This window comes from Oncorhynchus clarkii, unplaced genomic scaffold, assembly GCF_045791955.1.
Source record: "Oncorhynchus clarkii lewisi isolate Uvic-CL-2024 unplaced genomic scaffold, UVic_Ocla_1.0 unplaced_contig_570_pilon_pilon, whole genome shotgun sequence".
NCBI classification, from domain to species: Eukaryota; Metazoa; Chordata; class Actinopteri; order Salmoniformes; family Salmonidae; genus Oncorhynchus; species Oncorhynchus clarkii.
In genome coordinates this window covers 165,189-185,987 of record NW_027260842.1, presented here as the reverse complement: position 1 = coordinate 185,987, position 20,799 = coordinate 165,189, and the positions used below count along the sequence as shown (strand labels likewise).

The 20,799-nt window shown below is 45.3% G+C and overlaps 1 protein-coding gene across 1 annotated transcript in view; it reads left to right on the top strand.

Annotated features, from left to right (window-relative positions):
- Positions 1–6,920: 6,920 nt before the first annotated feature.
- LOC139401894 (platelet-derived growth factor subunit A-like) overlaps positions 6,921–20,799 on the top strand; it is a 38,617-nt gene continuing 24,738 nt past the window's right edge. Inside the window, exons 1-3 of the mRNA XM_071145898.1 lie at positions 6,921–7,688; positions 8,739–8,838; positions 19,278–19,403. Coding sequence (XP_071001999.1) covers positions 7,626–7,688; positions 8,739–8,838; positions 19,278–19,403 — 289 coding nt within the window. The 5' untranslated portion in view covers positions 6,921–7,625. The remainder of the gene's footprint in view (positions 7,689–8,738; positions 8,839–19,277; positions 19,404–20,799) is intronic.

Genomic DNA, 20,799 nt, shown 5'->3' with positions numbered 1-20,799 from the left:
ATCACCAACAAACTATCATGGTCCAAACATACCAAGACAGTTGTGAAGAGGGCACGACAAAACATGTTCCCCCTCAGGAGACTGAACAGATTTGGCATGGGTCCCCAGATCCTCAAAAGGTTCTACAGCTGCACCATTGAGAGCATCCTGACTGGTTGCATCACTGCCTGGTATGGCAACTGCTCGGCATCTGAGTTAGGCGTTACAGAGGGTTGTGCGAACGGCCCAGTACATCACTGGGCCAAGCTTCCAGCCATCCAGGACCTATATAATAGGTGGTGTCAGAGGAAAGCCCATAAAATTGTCAGACTCCAGTCACCCAAGTTATAGACTGTTTTCTCTGCTACTGCACCGCAAGCGGTACCAGAGTGCTAAGTCTAGGACCAAAAGGCTCCTCAACAACTTCTACCCCCAAGCCATAAGACTGCTGAACAATTAATAAAATCACCACCGGACAATTTACATAGACCCCCCCCCTTCCTTTTGTACACTGCTGCTACTCGCTGTTTATTATCTATGCATAGTCACTTCACCCCCACGTACATGTACAGATTACCTCAACTATCCTGTACCCCTGCACACTGACTCGGTACCGGTGCCCCCTGTATATAGCCTCGTTATTGTTATTCTTATTGTGTTACTTTTTATTATTACTTTTTACTTTAGTCTACAGTACTTGGTCAATGTTTTCTTAACTCTTCTTGAACTGCATTGTTGGTTAAGGGCTTGTAAAGTCAGCATTTCATGGTAAAGTCTACACCTGTTGTATTCGGCGCATGTGACAAAGAAAGTTTGATTTGATTTGACAAGGAATGCCAGCATTCTCCTTTGTTTAATCAGCACAATGTCTGTGTTGCTACATTGTAAAATGCCTGACATTTCTACGGTAAAGAACTGTGGATAACATAAAATTATCTTCTACACAGACATGGATGGTTGAACTTAGTGGTATTTAGTCAACTAGAGTGTGATGATGACTGTGGGGATTACGCTGGGTATGTACATATAGCATTCCTGTCCTCTATCGGTTGTGTCTTCTCTGACACGTCTATAGTATGAGAATCGTGGGTTCAGTTCCAGGTTGTTGAGAGTATTAGATGAACTGAGCTGAGAGGAAGATAGTCTTCTGGTCAAGATAGTGTGTTTGTTACAACGCCTACTGATAAATAGACCACGGCCAAGAGGTCCATCCATCACTGACTCAGCAACACTGACTTGTCATTCTATTTGTCTGCTCTCCTCCGCATCCACAGGTCGGACGGACTGACAGAACGGACATTCCTATTCAAGTCAAGTGGTGGATTTTCTGTAGTATTTATAATTCTCTGCTCTTCTCCACACTCCCAGGTCAGACAGACTCATATCCACCACATCCACTACTTTCCGGAGCAGGAATTCTTTCCTTTTCCCACTCCCTCTTCCCTCCTCCCAGTTGGGAGCTGTGCTATGTGTGGCCCGGGGAGAAACAGGAGTCATCTCCTTACTCAGAGAACATGTCTTCTCCTCCGCCACGTCTTTATGGCCACAGGTTTACTGTGCAGCCAGCTTCCATAAAACTATTTATTGGGGTTGATGTTGTTAGGTACACAGACCTCAGTTGCCAGTAAACATGTTGTTAAATAGCCAGTGGAGGGGGAGACTGAAGGAGAGAATGAGAGAGGGGGCTAGATGGAGAGAATGAGAGAGGGGGCTAGATGGAGAGAATGAGAGAGGGGGCTAGATGGAGAGAATGAGAGAGGGGGCTAGATGGAGAGAACTGCCAGCTCCCCCCCCCCAGACTTCTTACTACTCATCTCATCTCCTTTCCGTTCCTATCCTCATCTCACCATTCCACCTTACTATTGTTCTACTCCTCTTATCTCCTTTCCGTTCCTATCCTCATCTCACCATTCCACCTTATTATTGTTCTACTCCTCTTATCTCCTTTCCTTTCCTATCCTCATCTCACCATTCCACCTTATTATTGTTCTACTCCTCTTATCTCCTTTCCGTTCCTATCCTCATCTCACCATTCCACCTTATTATCGTTCTACTCCTCTTATCTCCTTTCCGTTCCTATCCTCATCTCACCATTCCACCTTATTATCGTTCTACTCCTCTTATCTCCTTTCCGTTCCTATCCTCATCTCACCATTCCACCTTATTATCGTTCTACTCATCTCATCTCCTTTCCGTTCCTATCCTCATCTCACCATTCCACCTTATTATCGTTCTACTCCTCTTATCTCCTTTCCGTTCCTATCCTCATCTCACCATTCAACCTTATTATCGTTATACTCCTCTTATCTCCTTTCCGTTCCTATCCTCATCTCACCATTCCACCTTATTATCGTTCTACTCCTCTTATCTCCTTTCCGTTCCTATCCTCATCTCACCATTCCACCTTATTATCGTTCTACTCCTCTTATCTCCTTTCCGTTCTTATCCTCATCTCACCATTCCACCTTATTATCGTTCTACTCCTCTTATCTCCTTTCCGTTCCTATCCTCATCTCACCATTCCACCTTATTATCGTTCTACTCATCTCATCTCCTTTCCGTTCCTATCCTCATCTCACCATTCCACCTTATTATTGTTCTACTCCTCTTATCTCCTTTCCGTTCCTATCCTCATCTCACCATTCCACCTTATTATCGTTCTACACCTCTTATCTCCTTTCCGTTCCTATCCTCATCTCACCATTCCACCTTATTATCGTTCTACTCCTCTTATCTCCTTTCCGTTCCTATCCTCATCTCACCATTCCACCTTATTATCGTTCTACTCCTCTTATCTCCTTTCCGTTCCTATCCTCATCTCACCATTCCACCTTATTATCGTTCTACTCCTCTTATCTCCTTTCCGTTCTTATCCTCATCTCACCATTCCACCTTATTATCGTTCTACTCCTCTTATCTCCTTTCCGTTCCTATCCTCATCTCACCATTCCACCTTATTATCGTTCTACTCATCTCATCTCCTTTCCGTTCCTATCCTCATCTCACCATTCCACCTTATTATCGTTCTACTCCTCTTATCTCCTTTCCGTTCCTATTCTCATCTCACCATTCCACCTTATTATCGTTCTACTCCTCTTATCTCCTTTCCGTTCCTATCCTCATCTCACCATTCCACCTTATTATCGTTCTACTCCTCTTATCTCCTTTCCGTTCCTATCCTCATCTCACCATTCCACCTTATTATCGTTCTACTCCTCTTATCTCCTTTCCGTTCCTATCCTCATCTCACCATTCCACCTTATTATTGTTCTACTCCTCTTATCTCCTTTCCGTTCCTATCCTCATCTCACCATTCCACCTTATTATTGTTCTACTCCTCTTATCTCCTTTCCGTTCCTATCCTCATCTCACCATTCCACCTTATTATTGTTCTACTCTTCTCATCTCCTTTCCGTTCCTATCCTCATCTCACCATTCCACCTTATTATTGTTCTACTCCTCTTATCTCCTTTCCGTTCCTATCCTCATCTCACCATTCCACCTTATTATTGTTCTACTCCTCTCATCTCCTTTCCGTTCCTGTCCTCATCTCACCATTCCACCTTATTATTGTTCTACTCTTCTCATCTCCTTTCCGTTCCTATCCTCATCTCACCATTCCACCTTATTATTGTTCTACTCCTCTCATCTATTCTGTGATGATCCCCCTCTCTTCCTCCTCTATCTTCTCTTACAACCTCTGTTTCCCTCCCATCTCCACCTCCACTCCCCACCTCTACTCCCCACCTCTACTCCCCACCTCTACTCCCCACCTCCTCTCCCCACCTCCACTCCCCACCTCTACTCCCCACCTCTACTCCCCACCTCCACTCCACACCTCTACTCCACACCTCTACTCCACACCTCTACTCCCCACCTCTACTCCACACCTCTACTCCCCACCTCCTCTCCCCATCTCTACTCCCCACCTCTGACCTGTGATGTAATAGAGATGACTGTGTATGACGTTGGCGACCTCATGGGGGCTATATAAGGAACCTGCTCATCAGTCATTAGTCATCTACCAGAACCCATCATCTCTCATCTCTCTGGGCCTGACTTATGCAATAGAAAGCTATGGGGGCATGAGCAACCACTGCCATGACAAGTATTATGGGGGAAAGTGCTGCACATGGCAGAGAAATAACTATGTTACTGTAGTAGCCTAGAGTTTAATGACTACAGGTCAAATAGTATGTATGCAGGAAGGCTGTACTCTGCAATCCAAACTGAATATTGACCCTTTTTCTCAATTTCTATTTTTTCCCCTCTGTTTAACTTTTTCTCCATATCTCTCTGTTTTCACTTCCCTTATTCAGGTGAAATATTAGGTTGCAATATTAGGTTTATATTCCAGGCTCGGAAAGTTGCTCTGATACCTTTTGCTGCGATGCAATCTATCGTGAAATTGGGGGCCACTATTTCACTTGAGTCAGTGATGTGAAACAAGAGAGATATTTGGTTTGGATTTCAGGCCGGGAAGAAGTTGTGATCATAAGGGCCACCCTGTTTATTTAACTTGTGTAGTGAAACCATGGGGAAACTGAGTGATGTTCACTTTGTATTTCAGGCTATAGGGAAGTTGTTCTCTGATATAAGCATTGAGGCTGAGGCCACACCTGTGGCCAGTGGTGGTGTGTCCAGTCCTGGATGTCCTGGACTTTAACCATGCCCCCAAGGGCTTTTCCAACCAGGACCTCCCAAATAAACCCTAATCTACTCTAGAGTTGAATGGTGACTTCCTCTGAGCAAGTTTAGACTAGTCAGTCTCTTGTTAACCAGACAGTGGGTTGTGGGTTCCTCCTCTTGTTAACTAGACAGTGGGTTGTTGGTTCCTCCGCTTGTTAACCAGACAGTGGGTTGTGGGTTCCTCCTCTTGTTAACTAGACAGTGGGTTGTTGGTTCCTCCTCTTGTTAACCAGACAGTGGGTTGTGGGTTCCTCCTCTTGTTAACCAGACAGTGGGTTGGGGGTTCCTCCTCTTGTTAACCAGACAGTGGGTTGTGGGTTCCTCCTCTTGTTTAAAAGTCCAATGCAGCCATCTTTATCTCAATATCAAATTATTTCTGGGTAACAATGAAGTACCTTATTGTGATTGTTTTCAATAAAAATGCCCCCCCTCCATTTTCTCAAGCAAGAATTTAGCTAGGACTGTCTGGGAGTGGTCTGAATGGGGAGGGGGAAACTGTAAATGATCTGTTATTGGCAAAAAGGTTTGGAACTCTCTTTCTTATTGGTCTAATAACTCATTTATCACATGGTGATGTCACAAGGCAGGCCAAAACTCCATCCCACCAAAATGGTGAAATCTTGCATGGAGCCCCAGATCGAGGGAGATTATCAGTGGTCTTGTATGTCTTCCATTTCCTAATAATTGCCCCCACAGTTGATTTCCTCAAAACAAGCTGCTTACCTATTGCAGATTCAGTCTTCCCAGCCTGGTGCAGGTCTACAATTTTGTTTCTGGTGTCCTTTGACAGCTCTTTGGTCTTGGCCATAGTGGAGTTTGGAGTGTGACTGTTTGAGGTTGTGGACAGGTGTCTTTTATACTGATAACAAGTTCAAACAGGTGCCATTAATACAGGTAACGAGTGGAGGACAGAGGAGCCTCTTAAAGAAGAAGTTACAGGTCTGTGAGAGCCAGAAATCTTGCTTGTTTGTAGGTGACTAAATACTTATTTTCCACCATAATTGGCAAATAAATTCATTAAAAATCCTACAATGTGATTTTCTGGATTTTTTTTCTCATTTTGTATGTCATAGTTAAAGTGTACCTATGATGAAAATTACAGGCCTCTCTCATATTTTTAAGTGGGAGAACTTGCACAATTGGTGGCTGACTAAATACTTTTTTGCCCCACTGTAAAACACAGGAAATGATGTTTGTGACTGCACTGGGCCTTTACACTGATGGTCTTACTCTCAATAATGGTCTTACTCTCAGACATGATTATTATTACTTTAATTTTAAATTTCACCTTTATTTAACCAGGTAGGCCAGTTGAGAACAAGTTCTCATTTACAACTGCGACCTGGCCAAGATAAAGCAAAGCAGTGCGACACAAACAACAACACAGAGTTACACATGGAATAAACAAACACACAGTCAATAACACAATAGAAAAAAGGTCTACATACAGTGTGTACAAATGAGGTAAGATAAGGGAGGTAAGGCAATAAATAGGCCATAGTGGCAAAATAATTACAATTTAGCAATTAAACACTGGAATAATAGATGTGCAGAAAATGAATGTGCAAGTAGAGATACTGGGGTGCAAAGGAGCCCCAAAAAATAAAAGGATGGGGATGAGGTCTTTGGATGGGCTATGTACAGATGGGCTATGTACAGGTGCAGTGATCTGTGAGCTGCTCTGACAGCTGGTGCTTAAAGTTAGAGAGGGAGATATGAGTCTCCAGCTTCAGTGATTTTTGCTATTCTTATTAAGCCTACACCTGTTGTTTACTAAGCATGTGACAAATAACATTTGATGTGATGATTTGAGTGACATAGGCTTGGATAAAAGTTTGTTAAATGGATCACTCATGCATGATACTGTTAAGAGGTGTTGTAACAGTTGGTTACTCTCTGTGTATCATAAGGAAGATGAGTGATGGTCAAAGGCATGGGCTTTATCATCTTCATCATCATTAAATATATATATTTTATTATGTTCAATTCTTTATTTTAGATGTAGTTTGTTAATATGTAGCAAAATCAATAGTCTATACGTGTGTTTTTTTGTAGGTGACGTCATGGGTGGGGGTAGGAGGTACAGGAGGATATATTCTTAAATCATCCGCCAACCAACCAGCTCCCTGGCCTAGTGAATTGATGGGAGAGTACCACCGGAGCGCGAGGGGAGGCGCATCGGGCACGCGGCTCACCCAACTCCCACAGCTCGAGCTCACTATATTCAGCCGCTCCAGTGCGCTCGAAACTTTATTCACTCCAGAGTCCAACACAGAGACGGACCTGTCGCGCTCTCTATTCCCCACTGCAAGCTAAGCACTCACTGGATAGAACCCACGGACAACTTTTTACAGAGCTATTTCCGCCTCTCTATTTTTGGTTTTCATTACGGGACTTAAACCTGGGATTGTACCATTTAAAAAAGACGCACTTTTTGTTGTTGAAATATTTAAATGTCATGGTTTTTCATGTGCATTGTATAAATCATAATTTTTGGGTATAGTACTCGAAATATTTGAGAACAAGGGAAACTGTCACACATGTTTTCCAACCTCTGAAGAAGACTTAACAAGTTACTCGTTCTTGGGGGTTCGATAACAAGTGCAATGATTGCCAAGGTCTTCTGTTGGGATTGCCTTACTGCTCAACTCGTCTAAGGAGCCAGCCATGTCCTTTTGTCTGCTCTACTTCTGTCACGGAGAGAGGGCTCGGAGTGGCGGACGCGCACGAATGTGAATTACATTGCAGTCAACTACCCTACTTCAAAGCACTTCAGATATCCGCACAGTTCCGAAAAACAAGTGTTTAGGAGTTGTACCGCGGGCGACTGAACGGGACTACTCACATGTTCCTCTCCCCAAGGGATGGTTCTTGATCATCCGCGGGCAGGAGCGACTTTGCGGCTCCTACAGCAGGAGACGTTTTCTTGTTTTGGGGGAAATCGGAATTAAAGGGAGATGAGACCTGTACTTTGCTACTTCCTGCTCTGTACATCGTACCTGCTGAATGCTGTTGCTGAGGTATGATAGACATAAGGGCTTTTCGCAACCACTTTCTACGGGTTTGAATAAGACTATCCATGGTGGCAGGCTACAGTCAGGCACATTGCATGCCTCTCTCTCTCGCTGTCACACTCTTGCTGGCGCGGGGGGTCGTTTTGCGGGGTTGAGCGTGGGGGCGAATGGGTAGAGGGTAGTCTAGGGACTTCGGGCTCCTGGTGCTGTCCTTAGCGCGCATTTGTTCTGGAGAAGGGGCTTTGCTTGCCAGCAGTCGACATTGTTGCATGTTGTTTTACAAGTTGTGGGACACAACTATTTATAGACTTAACAATTGAGTAATAAGGTACTTGTCACAAAGTGCATAGATTTAGCATATTTTGGCTACACGTTATCTTGATTTTGCAAACATATTAGGTCTACTTGTATTTATATTTAAAATGTTCTTTCTCAACCATTTTGTGCTGACTTTGTGCATATTAAGTCATAAAAGCCTATTTGATTTTTTTTGTGCTATTTAATCTGCTAAAAAACGAACAAACAAGAAGCAAACTTGTAGCCCTAAGGCGACACAAATGTTTTGCAATATCAGCACCACCCCACTTGCCATATGAATGCATTGCATAGAACGCTTTCAGAAACAAGCATTGTAACTGCACCAATAAACATATTTGACTTATTTTTGGCGGTCGTTCCAAATCTGTTTATGCGCGAGCCAACTGTGACAACGTTATGGTTGAGCCAGCCAAACGCTTTCATGGGAACCGCACTTGGGATATATAAATAGCCTAGGCTCTGTCGCTGTGAGGCCGAACACTCCTTCCAGCTTGAGAGAGAAACCTAGTATCCGCAAAAAGTCACAAGTGCAAGTGTAGCGGACGGCCTGTGAACAAGACTCAAGAGAGCCGAACATGCATGCTGTAATGGGCACACCTTTGCGTCATTTTTCCTCTCCATTAACCTGCATTAATAAGTCAATAATAGATAATGACGCAATGTATGCGTTCTTTTACAGTCCATGTGTGTCTTTAATCTTCATTGTAATCGTTTTGTCTTGATTTTGTGTGTGTGTAGGAAGTCCCGCAGGAGTTGATAGAGAGACTGTCCCACAGCGAAATCCACAGCATCAGCGACCTCCAGCGGCTATTGGACTCCGAGATAGACGCCCCCGTAGGTAAATTCTGTCTCTTGATACTTTCACGCACACGAACTGTGATTCCATTCCATTGAACTTTGCTCGAACCCCAATCTGTCGCACTGGGCGATACCAGAAAGGTGTTTACTTGTATTTATAAGTCACTTAGAACGGTGTCATAAAATTGACTAGGGGAAAGAACGATGATACCGAATGTATGAAGGTCGTACAGACGCAGCAGACATTATTTGGGCATACCCGATTGGATAGTGTTACTGATTCAGCGGCAGCAAATGCATGTTTTAGTTATTCTCTTGATTCACTAAATGGGAGTTGCTGGAGCCTGTGGTGCTCTCCGTATCATTCTTACCTTGGGATCTCAGCAGCCAGTCAGCATGCTTCTTCAACAACTGTTGCTATGAAATGAATGGACTGACTGGTCAAGCTGCTCTCGGCACCGAGCGCGTAAAAGGCTTTGTGCCCCGCTGCTCGGCCCGGAGACATTTGGCGGGGATTATATGTAGTCATTTGGGTATTTTTAATTAGCTCATTGAAAACAGACAAACAAACAAACAACAGCGACACAGGAGCGTGTTAAGGCAGGGTCTCGTGGAGGAAATGCTCCCGGATTTGTACTCGAGGCCAGGGATGAGGGAAGGCCAGGTTTTCTGGAACAGAAAGTGGTGCATCCTACTTGGGAACTGATAACGAAAACACCAGCGCGAGATAAGACGCGTCTGACTCTGTAGTGTAGACATGTGACATAGAAGGTGGACTTTCACCGCGGTATTTATTTTCCCGGACTCTATTTAGCAGTTGTCACCCACACTATGCTGGTGTTATGGTACTCAGGGTGCTGTGGCTGTAAACGGATAGGGACATGCGGCGCGTTGAACGGTGGCTGTAAACGGATAGGCGCATGCGGCGCACAGGGTGCAGCGAGCACAGCTTTTCTGCCGCAGTCATGTTCCTTGGAGGTGGTTGTCTCTTGTCGAGAGCAATCTAGCTGTCTGTCTCTGGCTCTTTTGAAGGGGAGATTCGGTTACAAGGGTGCGCTGGCACAAACTGTTTGAGTTCACATGAGCCTCTATTTACACAGGCCATCCGCCATATATCAAATCTGGGCTTTCCCCAAGTCTGTCTTGTGGATGGAAATGGATAATTATATAATTGGCTTTTTAAACACCTGTGTTGGTAATGGAAGGTCTAGCTCATATACCAACTATGATTACTATTAACCATATGATTCATGTTGGCACTGTTGCTCCAAGAAACATTTGCTCCTATTCACTAATTAAATAGCCAATGGGCTTTTCTTTGGTTTGACTTATATACAGGGTTCATTACATCACTCACACCTATGTTGGGGTACAGATACAGTGCCTTGCGAAAGTATTCGGCCCCCTTGAACTTTGCGACCTTTTGCCACATTTCAGGCTTCAAACATAAAGATATAAAACTGTATTTTTTTGTGAAGAATCAACAACAAGTGGGACACAATCATGAAGTGGAACGACATTTATTGGATATTTCAAACTTTTTTAACAAATCAAACACTGAAAAATTGGGCGTGCAAAATTATTCAGCCCCATTAAGTTAATACTTTGTAGCGCCACCTTTTGCTGCGATTACAGCTGTAAGTCGCTTGGGGTATGTCTCTATCAGTTTTGCACATCGAGAGACTGACATTTTTTCCCATTCCTCCTTGCAAAACAGCTTGAGCTCAGTGAGGTTGGATGGAGAGCATTTGTGAACAGCAGTTTTCAGTTCTTTCCACAGATTCTCGATTGGATTCAGGTCTGGACTTTGACTTGGCCATTCTAACACCTGGATATGTTTATTTTTGAACCATTCCATTGTAGATTTTGCTTTATGTTTTGGATCATTGTCTTGTTGGAAGACAAATCTCTGTCCCAGTCTCAGGTCTTTTGCAGACTCCATCAGGTTTTCTTCCAGAATGGTCCTGTATTTGGCTCCACCCATCTTCCCATCAATTTTAACCATCTTCCCTGTCCCTGCTGAAGAAAAGCAGGCCCAAACCATGATGCTGCCACCACCATGTTTGACAGTGGGGATGGTGTGTTCAGCTGTGTTGCTTTTACGCCAAACATAACGTTTTGCATTGTCTCCCAGGTGGCTTGTGGCAAACTTTAAACAACACTTTTTATGGATATCTTTAAGAAATGGCTTTCTTCTTGCCACTCTTCCATAAAGGCCAGATTTGTGCAATATACGACTGATTGTTGTCCTATGGACAGCTGTAGATCCACCTCAGCTGTAGATCTCTGCAGTTCATCCAGAGTGATCATGGGCCTCTTGGCTGCATCTCTGATCAGTCTTCTCCTTGTATGAGCTGAAAGTTTAGAGGGACGGCCAGGTCTTGGCAGATTTGCAGTGGTCTGATACTCCTTCCATTTCAATATTATCGCTTGCACAGTGCTCCTTGGGATGTTTAAAGCTTGGGAAATCTTTTTGTATCCAAATCCGGCTTTAAACTTCTTCACAACAGTATCTCAGACCTGCCTGGTGTGTTCCTTGTTCTTCATGATGCTCTCTGCGCTTTTAACGGACCTCTGAGACTATCACAGTGCAGGTGCATTTATACGGAGACTTGATTACACACAGGTAGATTGTATTTATCATCATTAGTCATTTAGGTCAACATTGGATCATTCAGAGATCCTCACTGAACTTCTGGAGAGAGTTTGCTGCACTGAAAGTAAAGGGGCTGAATAATTTTGCACGCCCAATTTTTCAGTTTTTGATTTGTTAAAAAAGTTTGAAATATCCAATAAATGTCGTTCCACTTCATGATTGTGTCCCACTTGTTGTTGATTCTTCACAAAAAAATACAGTTTTATATCTTTATGTTTGAAGCCTGAAATGTGGCAAAAGGTCGCAAAGTTCAAGGGGGCCGAATACTTTCGCAAGGCACTGTACAGGCCTATGTCATTGGTCATTTTATCATTAGACATAGTTGCATGTATGTTATTACTGATGTTGTCTGTTTGTTTTATCCACATTTCCTATTGGCAAATTCAGTTAACTTTATTGAATCACCAATGGTTAAACTTGTCTTGTGTCTCCTATCAGATCAACATAGCAATAACATTTCCTTAGATTATCACAACACACAAACACAGCACATGTGGAATATAGCAGGCCTACATTATGAAAGGACTTTTCCTCCACAATTCAGCTCGTCATCATATCGGTTGGACTGAGTGGAGTCTGAAATAGGTCTCAGTAGGGCTGGTTCTAGCAGCTAGCCTTAGCATGAGAGGATGTGTTTATAATTTAATTGAAATGCCTCCCTTCAAACAGTGGAATGTGTTCTGTTACCTGCCTGATTATTACTACCAGTACATACATCTGCCTGGAGGCCAACAGACTGCCTGATTATTACTACCAGTACATACATCTGCCTGGAGGCCAACAGACTGCCTGATTATTACTACCAGTACATACATCTGCCTGGAGGCCAACAGACTGCCTGATTATTACTACCAGTACATACATCTGCCTGGAGGCCAACAGACTGCCTGATTATTATTACCAGTACATACATCTGCCTGGAGGCCAACAGACTGCCTGATTATTACTACCAGTACATACATCTGCCTGGAGGCCAACAGACTGCCTGATTATTACTACCAGTACATACATCTGCCTGGAGACCAACAGACTGCCTGATTATTACTACCAGTACATACATCTGTCTGGAGGCCAACAGACTGCCTGATTATTATTACCAGTACATACATCTGCCTGGAGGCCAACATACTGCCTGATTATTACTACCAGTACAAACATCTGCCTGGAGACCAACAGACTGCCTGATTATTACTACCAGTACATACATCTGCCTGGAGACCAACAGACTGCCTGATTATTACTACCAGTACATACATCTGTCTGGAGGCCAACAGACTGCCTGATTATTACTACCAGTACATACATCTGCCTGGAGACCAACAGACTGCCTGATTATTACTACCAGTACATACATCTGTCTGGAGGCCAACATACTGCCTGATGGGCCAGTAGGCTGCCAGGCAGGCCATTGAAAGACCCAGAGGTGTATTTTCAGAGCTTTTGTTGTGAACGGCAGGACAGTAAAGCTAGTTACAGGAGAGGGGGACTGTACAAGGGACTGGGTCCTGCCTGTCAGAAAGTAGAGGGGGGTGAGAGAGAGAGATGGAGAGAGAGAGAGAGAGAGAGGGAGAGAGAGAGAGAACTGTCAGTTATCTATGTCTGTTTGTCCCATGGCATATGTTGCAACCATTGCATCCTAAACCCTTAACCCCTAGCCACTTCTTGAACTCTTATACCTTGTTGACAGATATGAGTTCTCACCCTCTTCAACTTTGGGAGAAGGGAGGGATGTGTCAGTGTCATTTAGAAGGAGACCTTCAGGGCTTATCTGGTCTTGGCGTGTGTTTTATATGGGTCTGTGCAGTGATGAGAGTCTGCAGTGATGAGAGTCTGCAGTGATGAGAGTCTGCAGTGATGAGAGTCTGCAGTGTCGAGAGTCTGCAGTGTCGAGAGTCTGCAGTGTCGAGAGCCTGCAGTGTCGAGAGCCTGCAGTGTCGAGAGCCTGCAGTGTCGAGAGCCTGCAGTGTCGAGAGCCTGCAGTGTCGAGAGTCTGCAGTGTCGAGAGTCTGCAGTGTCGAGAGCCTGCAGTGTCGAGATCCTGCAGTGTCGAGAGCCTGCAGTGTCGAGAGCCTGCAGTGTCGAGAGCCTGCAGTGTTGAGAGCAGCCCCAGGGGCATGTAGGAGGTCCATGGTGGACGGGAGGGTGATTGTGTGTGTGTGTGTGTGTGTGTCAGGGAGTCAGTGAAGAGCAGTCAGCAAGGCGATGGTCTCTTCAGACAGGGTGACAGCTGAGATGACCTGCTGAAGTCTCGCCCCCCTGTCCCCCCTGGAGCCAGTCTCCTCTCCCCTTCTCCTCTCATCTTCCCCAGCCTCTTGGTCTGGCCTGTTCTTATCTGTCTATACTGAAGGACTGACAGAAAGGGGAACCTGACTCCTGACATGAGGCCTGAGGTGGAGAGGTGGAGTATCTGTAGCCTGTATTCCTGGCTGCACTTCACTCTACAGGGAAAGGTTGTGCAACAACAACCTGAACCTACAGCTCTGCTCTGCCTGTTTACCTACCGTTGGCAACAGTTCAGGGCCTGTATTCTCAAAGCTTCTCAGAGTTCTGATCTAGGATCAGTCTTTGCCTTTTAATAAGATTATATGGACATGGGGGACCTGATTCTAGATCAGCATTCCTACTCCGATGATCCAGATTCACCCACAGCCACATGCCCGTTAAGACAAAATACTCCCACTGGGGAAAAACTGGTTGAATCAACATTGTTTCCACTTCATTTCAACCAAAAAAAATAATGTAATGATGTTGAATCAATGTGGAAATCTGGTTGGATTACAAAAAAGTAATCAACGTAAGGAAATGTTGTATTTTTTCCACCTAACTTTTGATCTAAATCCAATGAGGTGATTTTTTAGGGGGTTGATTTTACATTGAATTCACGTTAGTTGACAACTCAACCCAATGTAAATTAAAACTAGACATTGAACTGACGCCTGTGCTCAGTGGGCTGATACACTATCTCACAGGAAGAACCATTTCCATTTGTCCATGACCAGGGTGTGAGGAGTGCCTACTGGAGGCAGAGAAGTCAGGCGCAGGAGAGCAGACGGTGTTACAACGGTGCAGTTTCATAATAAAAATCACAGTGAACAAAAACAATAGATACAATGAGACAGAACCCCTTGGTGCGCCAGACATAACGTGCACATACACTTACAATAAACAATTCCAGACAAGGACATGTGTGGGAACAGAGGGTTAAATACACAACATGTAATTATGGAATTGGAACCGGGTGTGTGGGAAGACAAGACAAAACAAATGGAAAATGAAAGGTGGATCGGCGATGGCTAGAATGCCGGCGATGCCGACCGCCGAATGCCGCACGAACAAGGAGAGGGACTGACTTCGGTGGAAGTCGTGACACAGGGCCTGTATTCATAAGATGTCTCAGAGTAGGAAAGGCAACACTGATACTGATCCTACTCTGAGATACTTTATGAAAACAGGTCCAGAAGTGTTGTGTCAGCAGGTAGCATGCTGACAGTGAAAGGGGGAGTCAAACATAGAGAGAGAGACACAGAGAGAGAGAGAGACACAGAGAGAGAGAGAGACAGAGAGAGAGAGAGACACAGAGAGAGACACAGAGAGAGAGAGAGACACAGAGAGAGAGAGAGACAGAGAGTAAGAGAGAGAGACGCAGAGAGAGAGAGAGAGAGAGTCAGTCTCCTAGCTAATAGAGGGAGTAATTTAGGAGTCATCAGAGGCAGTGTGATTCATGGCTGGAGACTGAGAAGGCTGCTGCAGGCAGCAGGCGTGTCATTACCAACAAGCCTTTACCTAAACCTTACCTGGAGTAGACAGGAGAGAGGAGGAGGGGTGTTCCTTACAGAGGTAGCATTATATCTTTCTCTGTCTGTCTTGTTTACTGTCTTTCTCTTCCTCTCGCTCCTTTCTTTTTTCTTTCTCTCTCTTGCTCATTCAGTCTGCTTCTGTGTCTTCATGCTTGCCTCTCTCTCTGTCTATCCATATCCGTTTCTCTCTTCTCCCCTGTCTCTGTCTATCCTTCTCCCTCTCTCGCTCTAATCACTATGTCCATCCATCTCCCTCCCTTCCCCCTCCATCTCTCTTTCTCTCCCAGCCTGCTTTCTTCATGTAGAAAGGAAAACAACAGAAAGGTCTTTTGTGATGCTGAAAAAGCAGTAGTCAGTCCATAAAGGACTCCTTTATATGGCGTCTCCTTTTCTCTCTCCAGCCACTCTGACATGGCCTGTCTCCTCCCAGTGTCCATTGCCGTGACGCCCTCCCTGCTTGTCTTCCTTCTTCTCTGCCTGCCTGCCTGCCTTCCCCTCCCTCCCTCCCTCCCTCCCTCCCTCCCTCCCTCCCTCCCTCCCTCCCTCCCTCCCTCCCTCCCTCCCTCCTTGCCTGCCTCCCCCTATCCTTCCTTTCCTCCCTCCCAACCTGCCTGCCTCCCCCTCTCCTTCACTCCCCCCCTCCCTGCCTGCCTCCCCCTCTCCTTCCCTCCCTGCCTGCCTCCCCCTCTCCTTCCCTCCCTCCTTGCTTGCGTCCCCCATCCTTCCTTCACTCCCTCCCTCCTTCCCCCTATCCTTCCTTTCTTCCCTCCCTACCAACCTGCCTGCCTCCCCCTCTCTTTCACTCCCTCCCTCCCTGCCTCCCCCTCTCCTTCACTCCTTCCCTCCCTGCCTGCCTCCCCCTCTCCTTCCCTCCCTTCCCACCTAGAGAGAGAAAGGGGAAGACTAGATAGAGAGAAATTAAGGGGGGTTGAGAGGTAGAGAGGTAGGGGGTAGAGAGATAAAAAGGGAGAGAGAGAGACGGGGAAAGGTAGAGAGAGATAAACAGAGGGAGAGCAAGAGAAGGAGGGATGGAGGAAGAGAGAAGGGTAAACGGAGAAAGGTTAAGGGGCGAGTGAGAGAGAGACAGAAAGAGAAGCAGGCTGGGAGTTCTGTCAGTGACCCAACGCATTAAAAGGTTGTTAGGTGGAGACATCAGGCAGCTGTCACAACCTGTTTCACTGACAGGAGGGCAGACAGGACAGAGTGTGTGTGTGTGTTAGTGTGCGTGTCTGAATGTGTGCTTGCACGTCCTGCGTGTCCATGCGTGCATGTTTGTGTGTCTGACTGAGTGCATATGTGTGTGTGTCCGTGTATGCGTGCATGCGTGTTTTAGCGTGTGTGTTTGTGTGCCTTAGTGTACATGAGCCTACTTGACACAGTGATACCTATAGGTTTTGTGTTGGGCTAAACGGCAGGGAGACTGTGCTACCCAAGCAGAGCAGGTAAACATTAATCACTTCCTCTAGGGAGGGAAATATTTTCTGGGTCACAGCTGTCTGACTGGGACGGTAGGTACCCTAGCTGTTATAAGCAAAAGATAGCTGGTTCAAATCCCAGAGCCGACTAGGTGAAAAAAATCTGTCAATGTGCCCTTGAGCAAGACATTTAACCCTATTTGCTCCTGTGGTTGCTCTGGATAAGAGGGTCTGCTAAATGACTCGAATGTAAATGACTGACTAGCTGGCTGAAGCAAAGGCCCGCTCTCTCTCTCTTCCCACTGCCTGGGCAATGTTTAGGCTTGACAAGGCCTCGAAATGCAACATACAGATGTAAATAAATAAGCAAACAGAGGTTTATATAGACCTTGTACAGGAGAAGAAAAGCCTTTCAAACGTCTCATCTATAGCACAAAGGAGCTGTAAGTGAAGTCCTTGTGTTTACCTGAAGGCTTTGTCTAATGGTTGACTCTGGGCTTTACGTTGTTATGAGCATAGTGAGTTGAGTTCTGATGTGTGTGTGTTTAGGTTTCCGTTGTGTGTGTGTGTTCAGTATATGTGAACAGGTATGAGGTTGTGTCCCTTGAACAGGTGGGCTACCAGAGAGAGGACCCACCTGATCTGTAAACAGTGTCTCAGAAAGCTTCTGGACAGTCCAGCCTCTGTTCCCTGATCCACTGAACAGCCCTTTATCGTTTTACTGCTGTGTGTGTGCGTGCACGCCAGTCATGAGTGTGTGTGTGTGTGTGTGTGTGTGTGTGTGTGTGTGTGCACGCCAGTCATGAGTGTGTGTGTGTGTTTGCGGTCTGTACCATGAGTGTGTGTTACTTTGGCACCAGATCCTATAATAAAATGCATACTCTGGGTGGGGACCAAAACAAGCTGGGATTATCAGATGACCATGACTGTAATAAGGTGAGCAAGCTACAGTAAACTGTTAGCGTTCAGTTAGCTAACAGCCCTGCACTGTACTATGGCACCATGACTGTAATAAGGTGAGCTAGCTACAGTAAACTGTTAGCGTTCAGTTAGCTAACAGCCCTGCACTGTACTGTGGCACCATGACTGTAATAAGGTGAGCTAGCTACAGTAAACTGTTAGCATTCAGTTAGCTAACAGCCCTGCACTGTACTGTGGCACCATGACTGTAATAAGGTGAGCAAGCTACAGTAAACTGTTAGCATTCAGTTAGCTAACAGCCCTGCACTGTACTGTGGCACCATGACTAAACATAATTGCACTCAACGTAATTGTACACTTTCTGCCAAAAGTCAACATTTAAGCAAACATTTCCTATAAATAGTGACGTAAAACCACTAATTAGACTACTTGGCTGATGGGGGTTGATGACCACCTGTGAAACGACCACCTTGGTTTACATTACAAGATGGCCACGTGTGTGACTCAACTGTAGCCGCTGCATTCCTTCTGTGAAAGTCTCCCCCTCCTCCCACTGTGTTTAGTAATGGGTGAATAAGACTGAGCATGTAATTACACACTAAGAAAAGAGGCTTCCCTAAAGGTTCTTTTGGAAGAGTGATGGTTCTATGCGGAACCACAAGGACTCAATGAACCCATTGAGCCCTTCGATGGTTCTTTGCAGTTCAGAAAAGGGTTTCTCTGTTAGTGATAATTAAAATGTAGGGGTGGTGGCTCATTAGAATATTTCGGGGCATGGTTTGATCAAAGCTCATTTTGTACAACCGTGAGTGAGTGTCATTCCAGTTGATATCACCTGTGTGATCTGGGATCAAGGGATCTGCTATGGTTCTATAAAGAACCTGCATCAATCTTAAATGTTCTTTGTAGTACCGTTTGAAGAACAAGCCAAATAACCCTATTTGGCACTATTTAGAAGCATTTCGTTTTAGTGTGTATATTAAGGTCTATGGCATGGTTTGAAACACACTATCTAGATCATGTTTAGTGTGTATATTAAGGTCTATGGCATGGTTTGAAACACACTATCTAGATCATGTTTAGTGTGTACATTAAGGTCTATGGCATGGTTTGAAACACACTATCTAGATCATGTTTGCTGTAACCCCTACTGGAGGAGGCTTGTGGTTGACTGTTTTGCAGCCGAACAACGATGATGATGGTGATTATTGTCGAGGTATGACATCATCAACTGTCTGCCAAGCCAATAAAGGCGGTACATTTAACTCATTAAGCCGGTGACTAGGAATGTTTGTTGTGTAGAAGCAGGCTCCATAAAACATCAATGGAGGAAATGACGTAGTCTTTAGGTGAGGACCACACTAGCCACTTGTACCACAATGTAATTCACCTCCAATTAAGCTCTAGTGGGCTTGTAAAGTGTCATTAATGTAGGCTTGAGTGGTGAAACTGGGGTGAACTTGCTTGGTTGAGTAAGCTTCCTTTCTCTGTGTGTGTGTGTGTGTGTGTGTGTGTGTGTGTGTGTGTGTGTGTGTGTGTGTGTGTGTGTACGTGTGGATGAGTGAGTCTCTGCGACTGTGTGTGTCCGTGTGTTTGTGTGTGTGGGCGTGAGTGTCTGCGACTGTGTATGTGTGTGCGTATGTGTGTGTCGAGACATTGCATTAACACGGCTGCCTTCTGTTTTGACGAGGTGCGGAAAATGAGGTCATCGAGGAGACCAAGCCGATGCAGAAGCATCATAAGAACTACTCCCAACAGCATGGCTACTCAGACCTGAAGAGCTCACAGATACACAGCCGACGCAAGAGGAGCGTTGGTAGGTCTGCAACGCCACACAATCATCACATTACAACACATTACAACACAATACAGGGTTCACACACACAGGCTACGTTTGAACCAAGGCATGACAATGAATGGATATGATGTTAGGTTGTGTTTACCGAGGCACTTATAATGAAGACAAGACGTCTATCTATCAAACGTTTACCCTAGGATTCATGGGAGATTATCGCTGGTGAGGAAAGGGAGGGGTTACCGGTCTAGGGGAGCCTATGATTGGCTGTGGCGTGTAGATCTAAGACACACATGTCGGGAGGAGAAAGAAGTATCCTTAAGCGAGGAAATTCCAGGCATTCAGTGTTCATGTCTCAACTCGCCGGGCCTTGACTTGTATTACCTGGGAGAGTGCCACGCGGGTAGAGGCATCCTCTGATAGAGGTCTGGAGAGGAGCCTAGTGTGTCGCTTGTAGGGATGTGTGACGGACGGGGTTCGAACCCGGGTCTTCCATATGACTGCATTAGCCCACTAAGCCACTCTTCAGGTACTCCTCACACAAGAAGTCTCCGGGCCTTAGTTACAGCCTGTAACTATGGGTTCTTCCTGGTTAGATTATGTACCATACCAAGAGGATGAGTAGTACTGCAGATGTTGTTGGCATCCAAACAAACACTCACTCACTGTACTGTGTGCACGCGCACCAGCCTCGTTGTATAATGGTGGCATATTGTACTCGGTACTCTATTCTTTCTGGAGCACACCACAGGCTTCTCAGGGCATCACGTCTCAAATGAAGGGCTGGTCATGCCTTGCCTGCTGTTTGAATATACGTGCCAGTCACAGGAGGTTGGTGGCACCTTACTTGGGGAGGACGGGATCGTGGTAATGGCTGGAATGTTATCAAACACATGGTTTCCATGGTGCCAGTCCATTTGCTCCGTTCCAGCCATTATTATGAGCCGTCCTCCCCTCAGCAGCCTCCACTGGTGCCAGCACCCTTAGAAACAGGCGCATTATTCATGTCCTTTATCATAAGCCCTACATGCAGACATAAGGCTGTTTGGCCTAATCTAGGTGCATTAGAGCAGAACAAAGGAGCAGTCTTTCTCTAGAGTCTCCACTCACTCAGTTACTACCCAAACTCCTCAGGTCATAGGTCACGTCTCTTTATGTGGATTTGTCATCTTTTCCTTTGTGAATCTTCCTGGATCAGCCTTTAGTGCTGGTTAGGGTTTGAATGTGGTTAGGAGCTGATCCTGAATCAGTGATCAGTGATGTAGATGACATACTTAAGGGTGCTCAGAGATCTGAGTGTGTGTAGGGGTAAAAGATAAGAATAGCATACGTTCTGAAAGTAGTGTATCGTCCGATGGTCAGAAAACCAATGTACTGCTTCTAGCCAGTTCAATGATACAGCATCTAACAACCATTA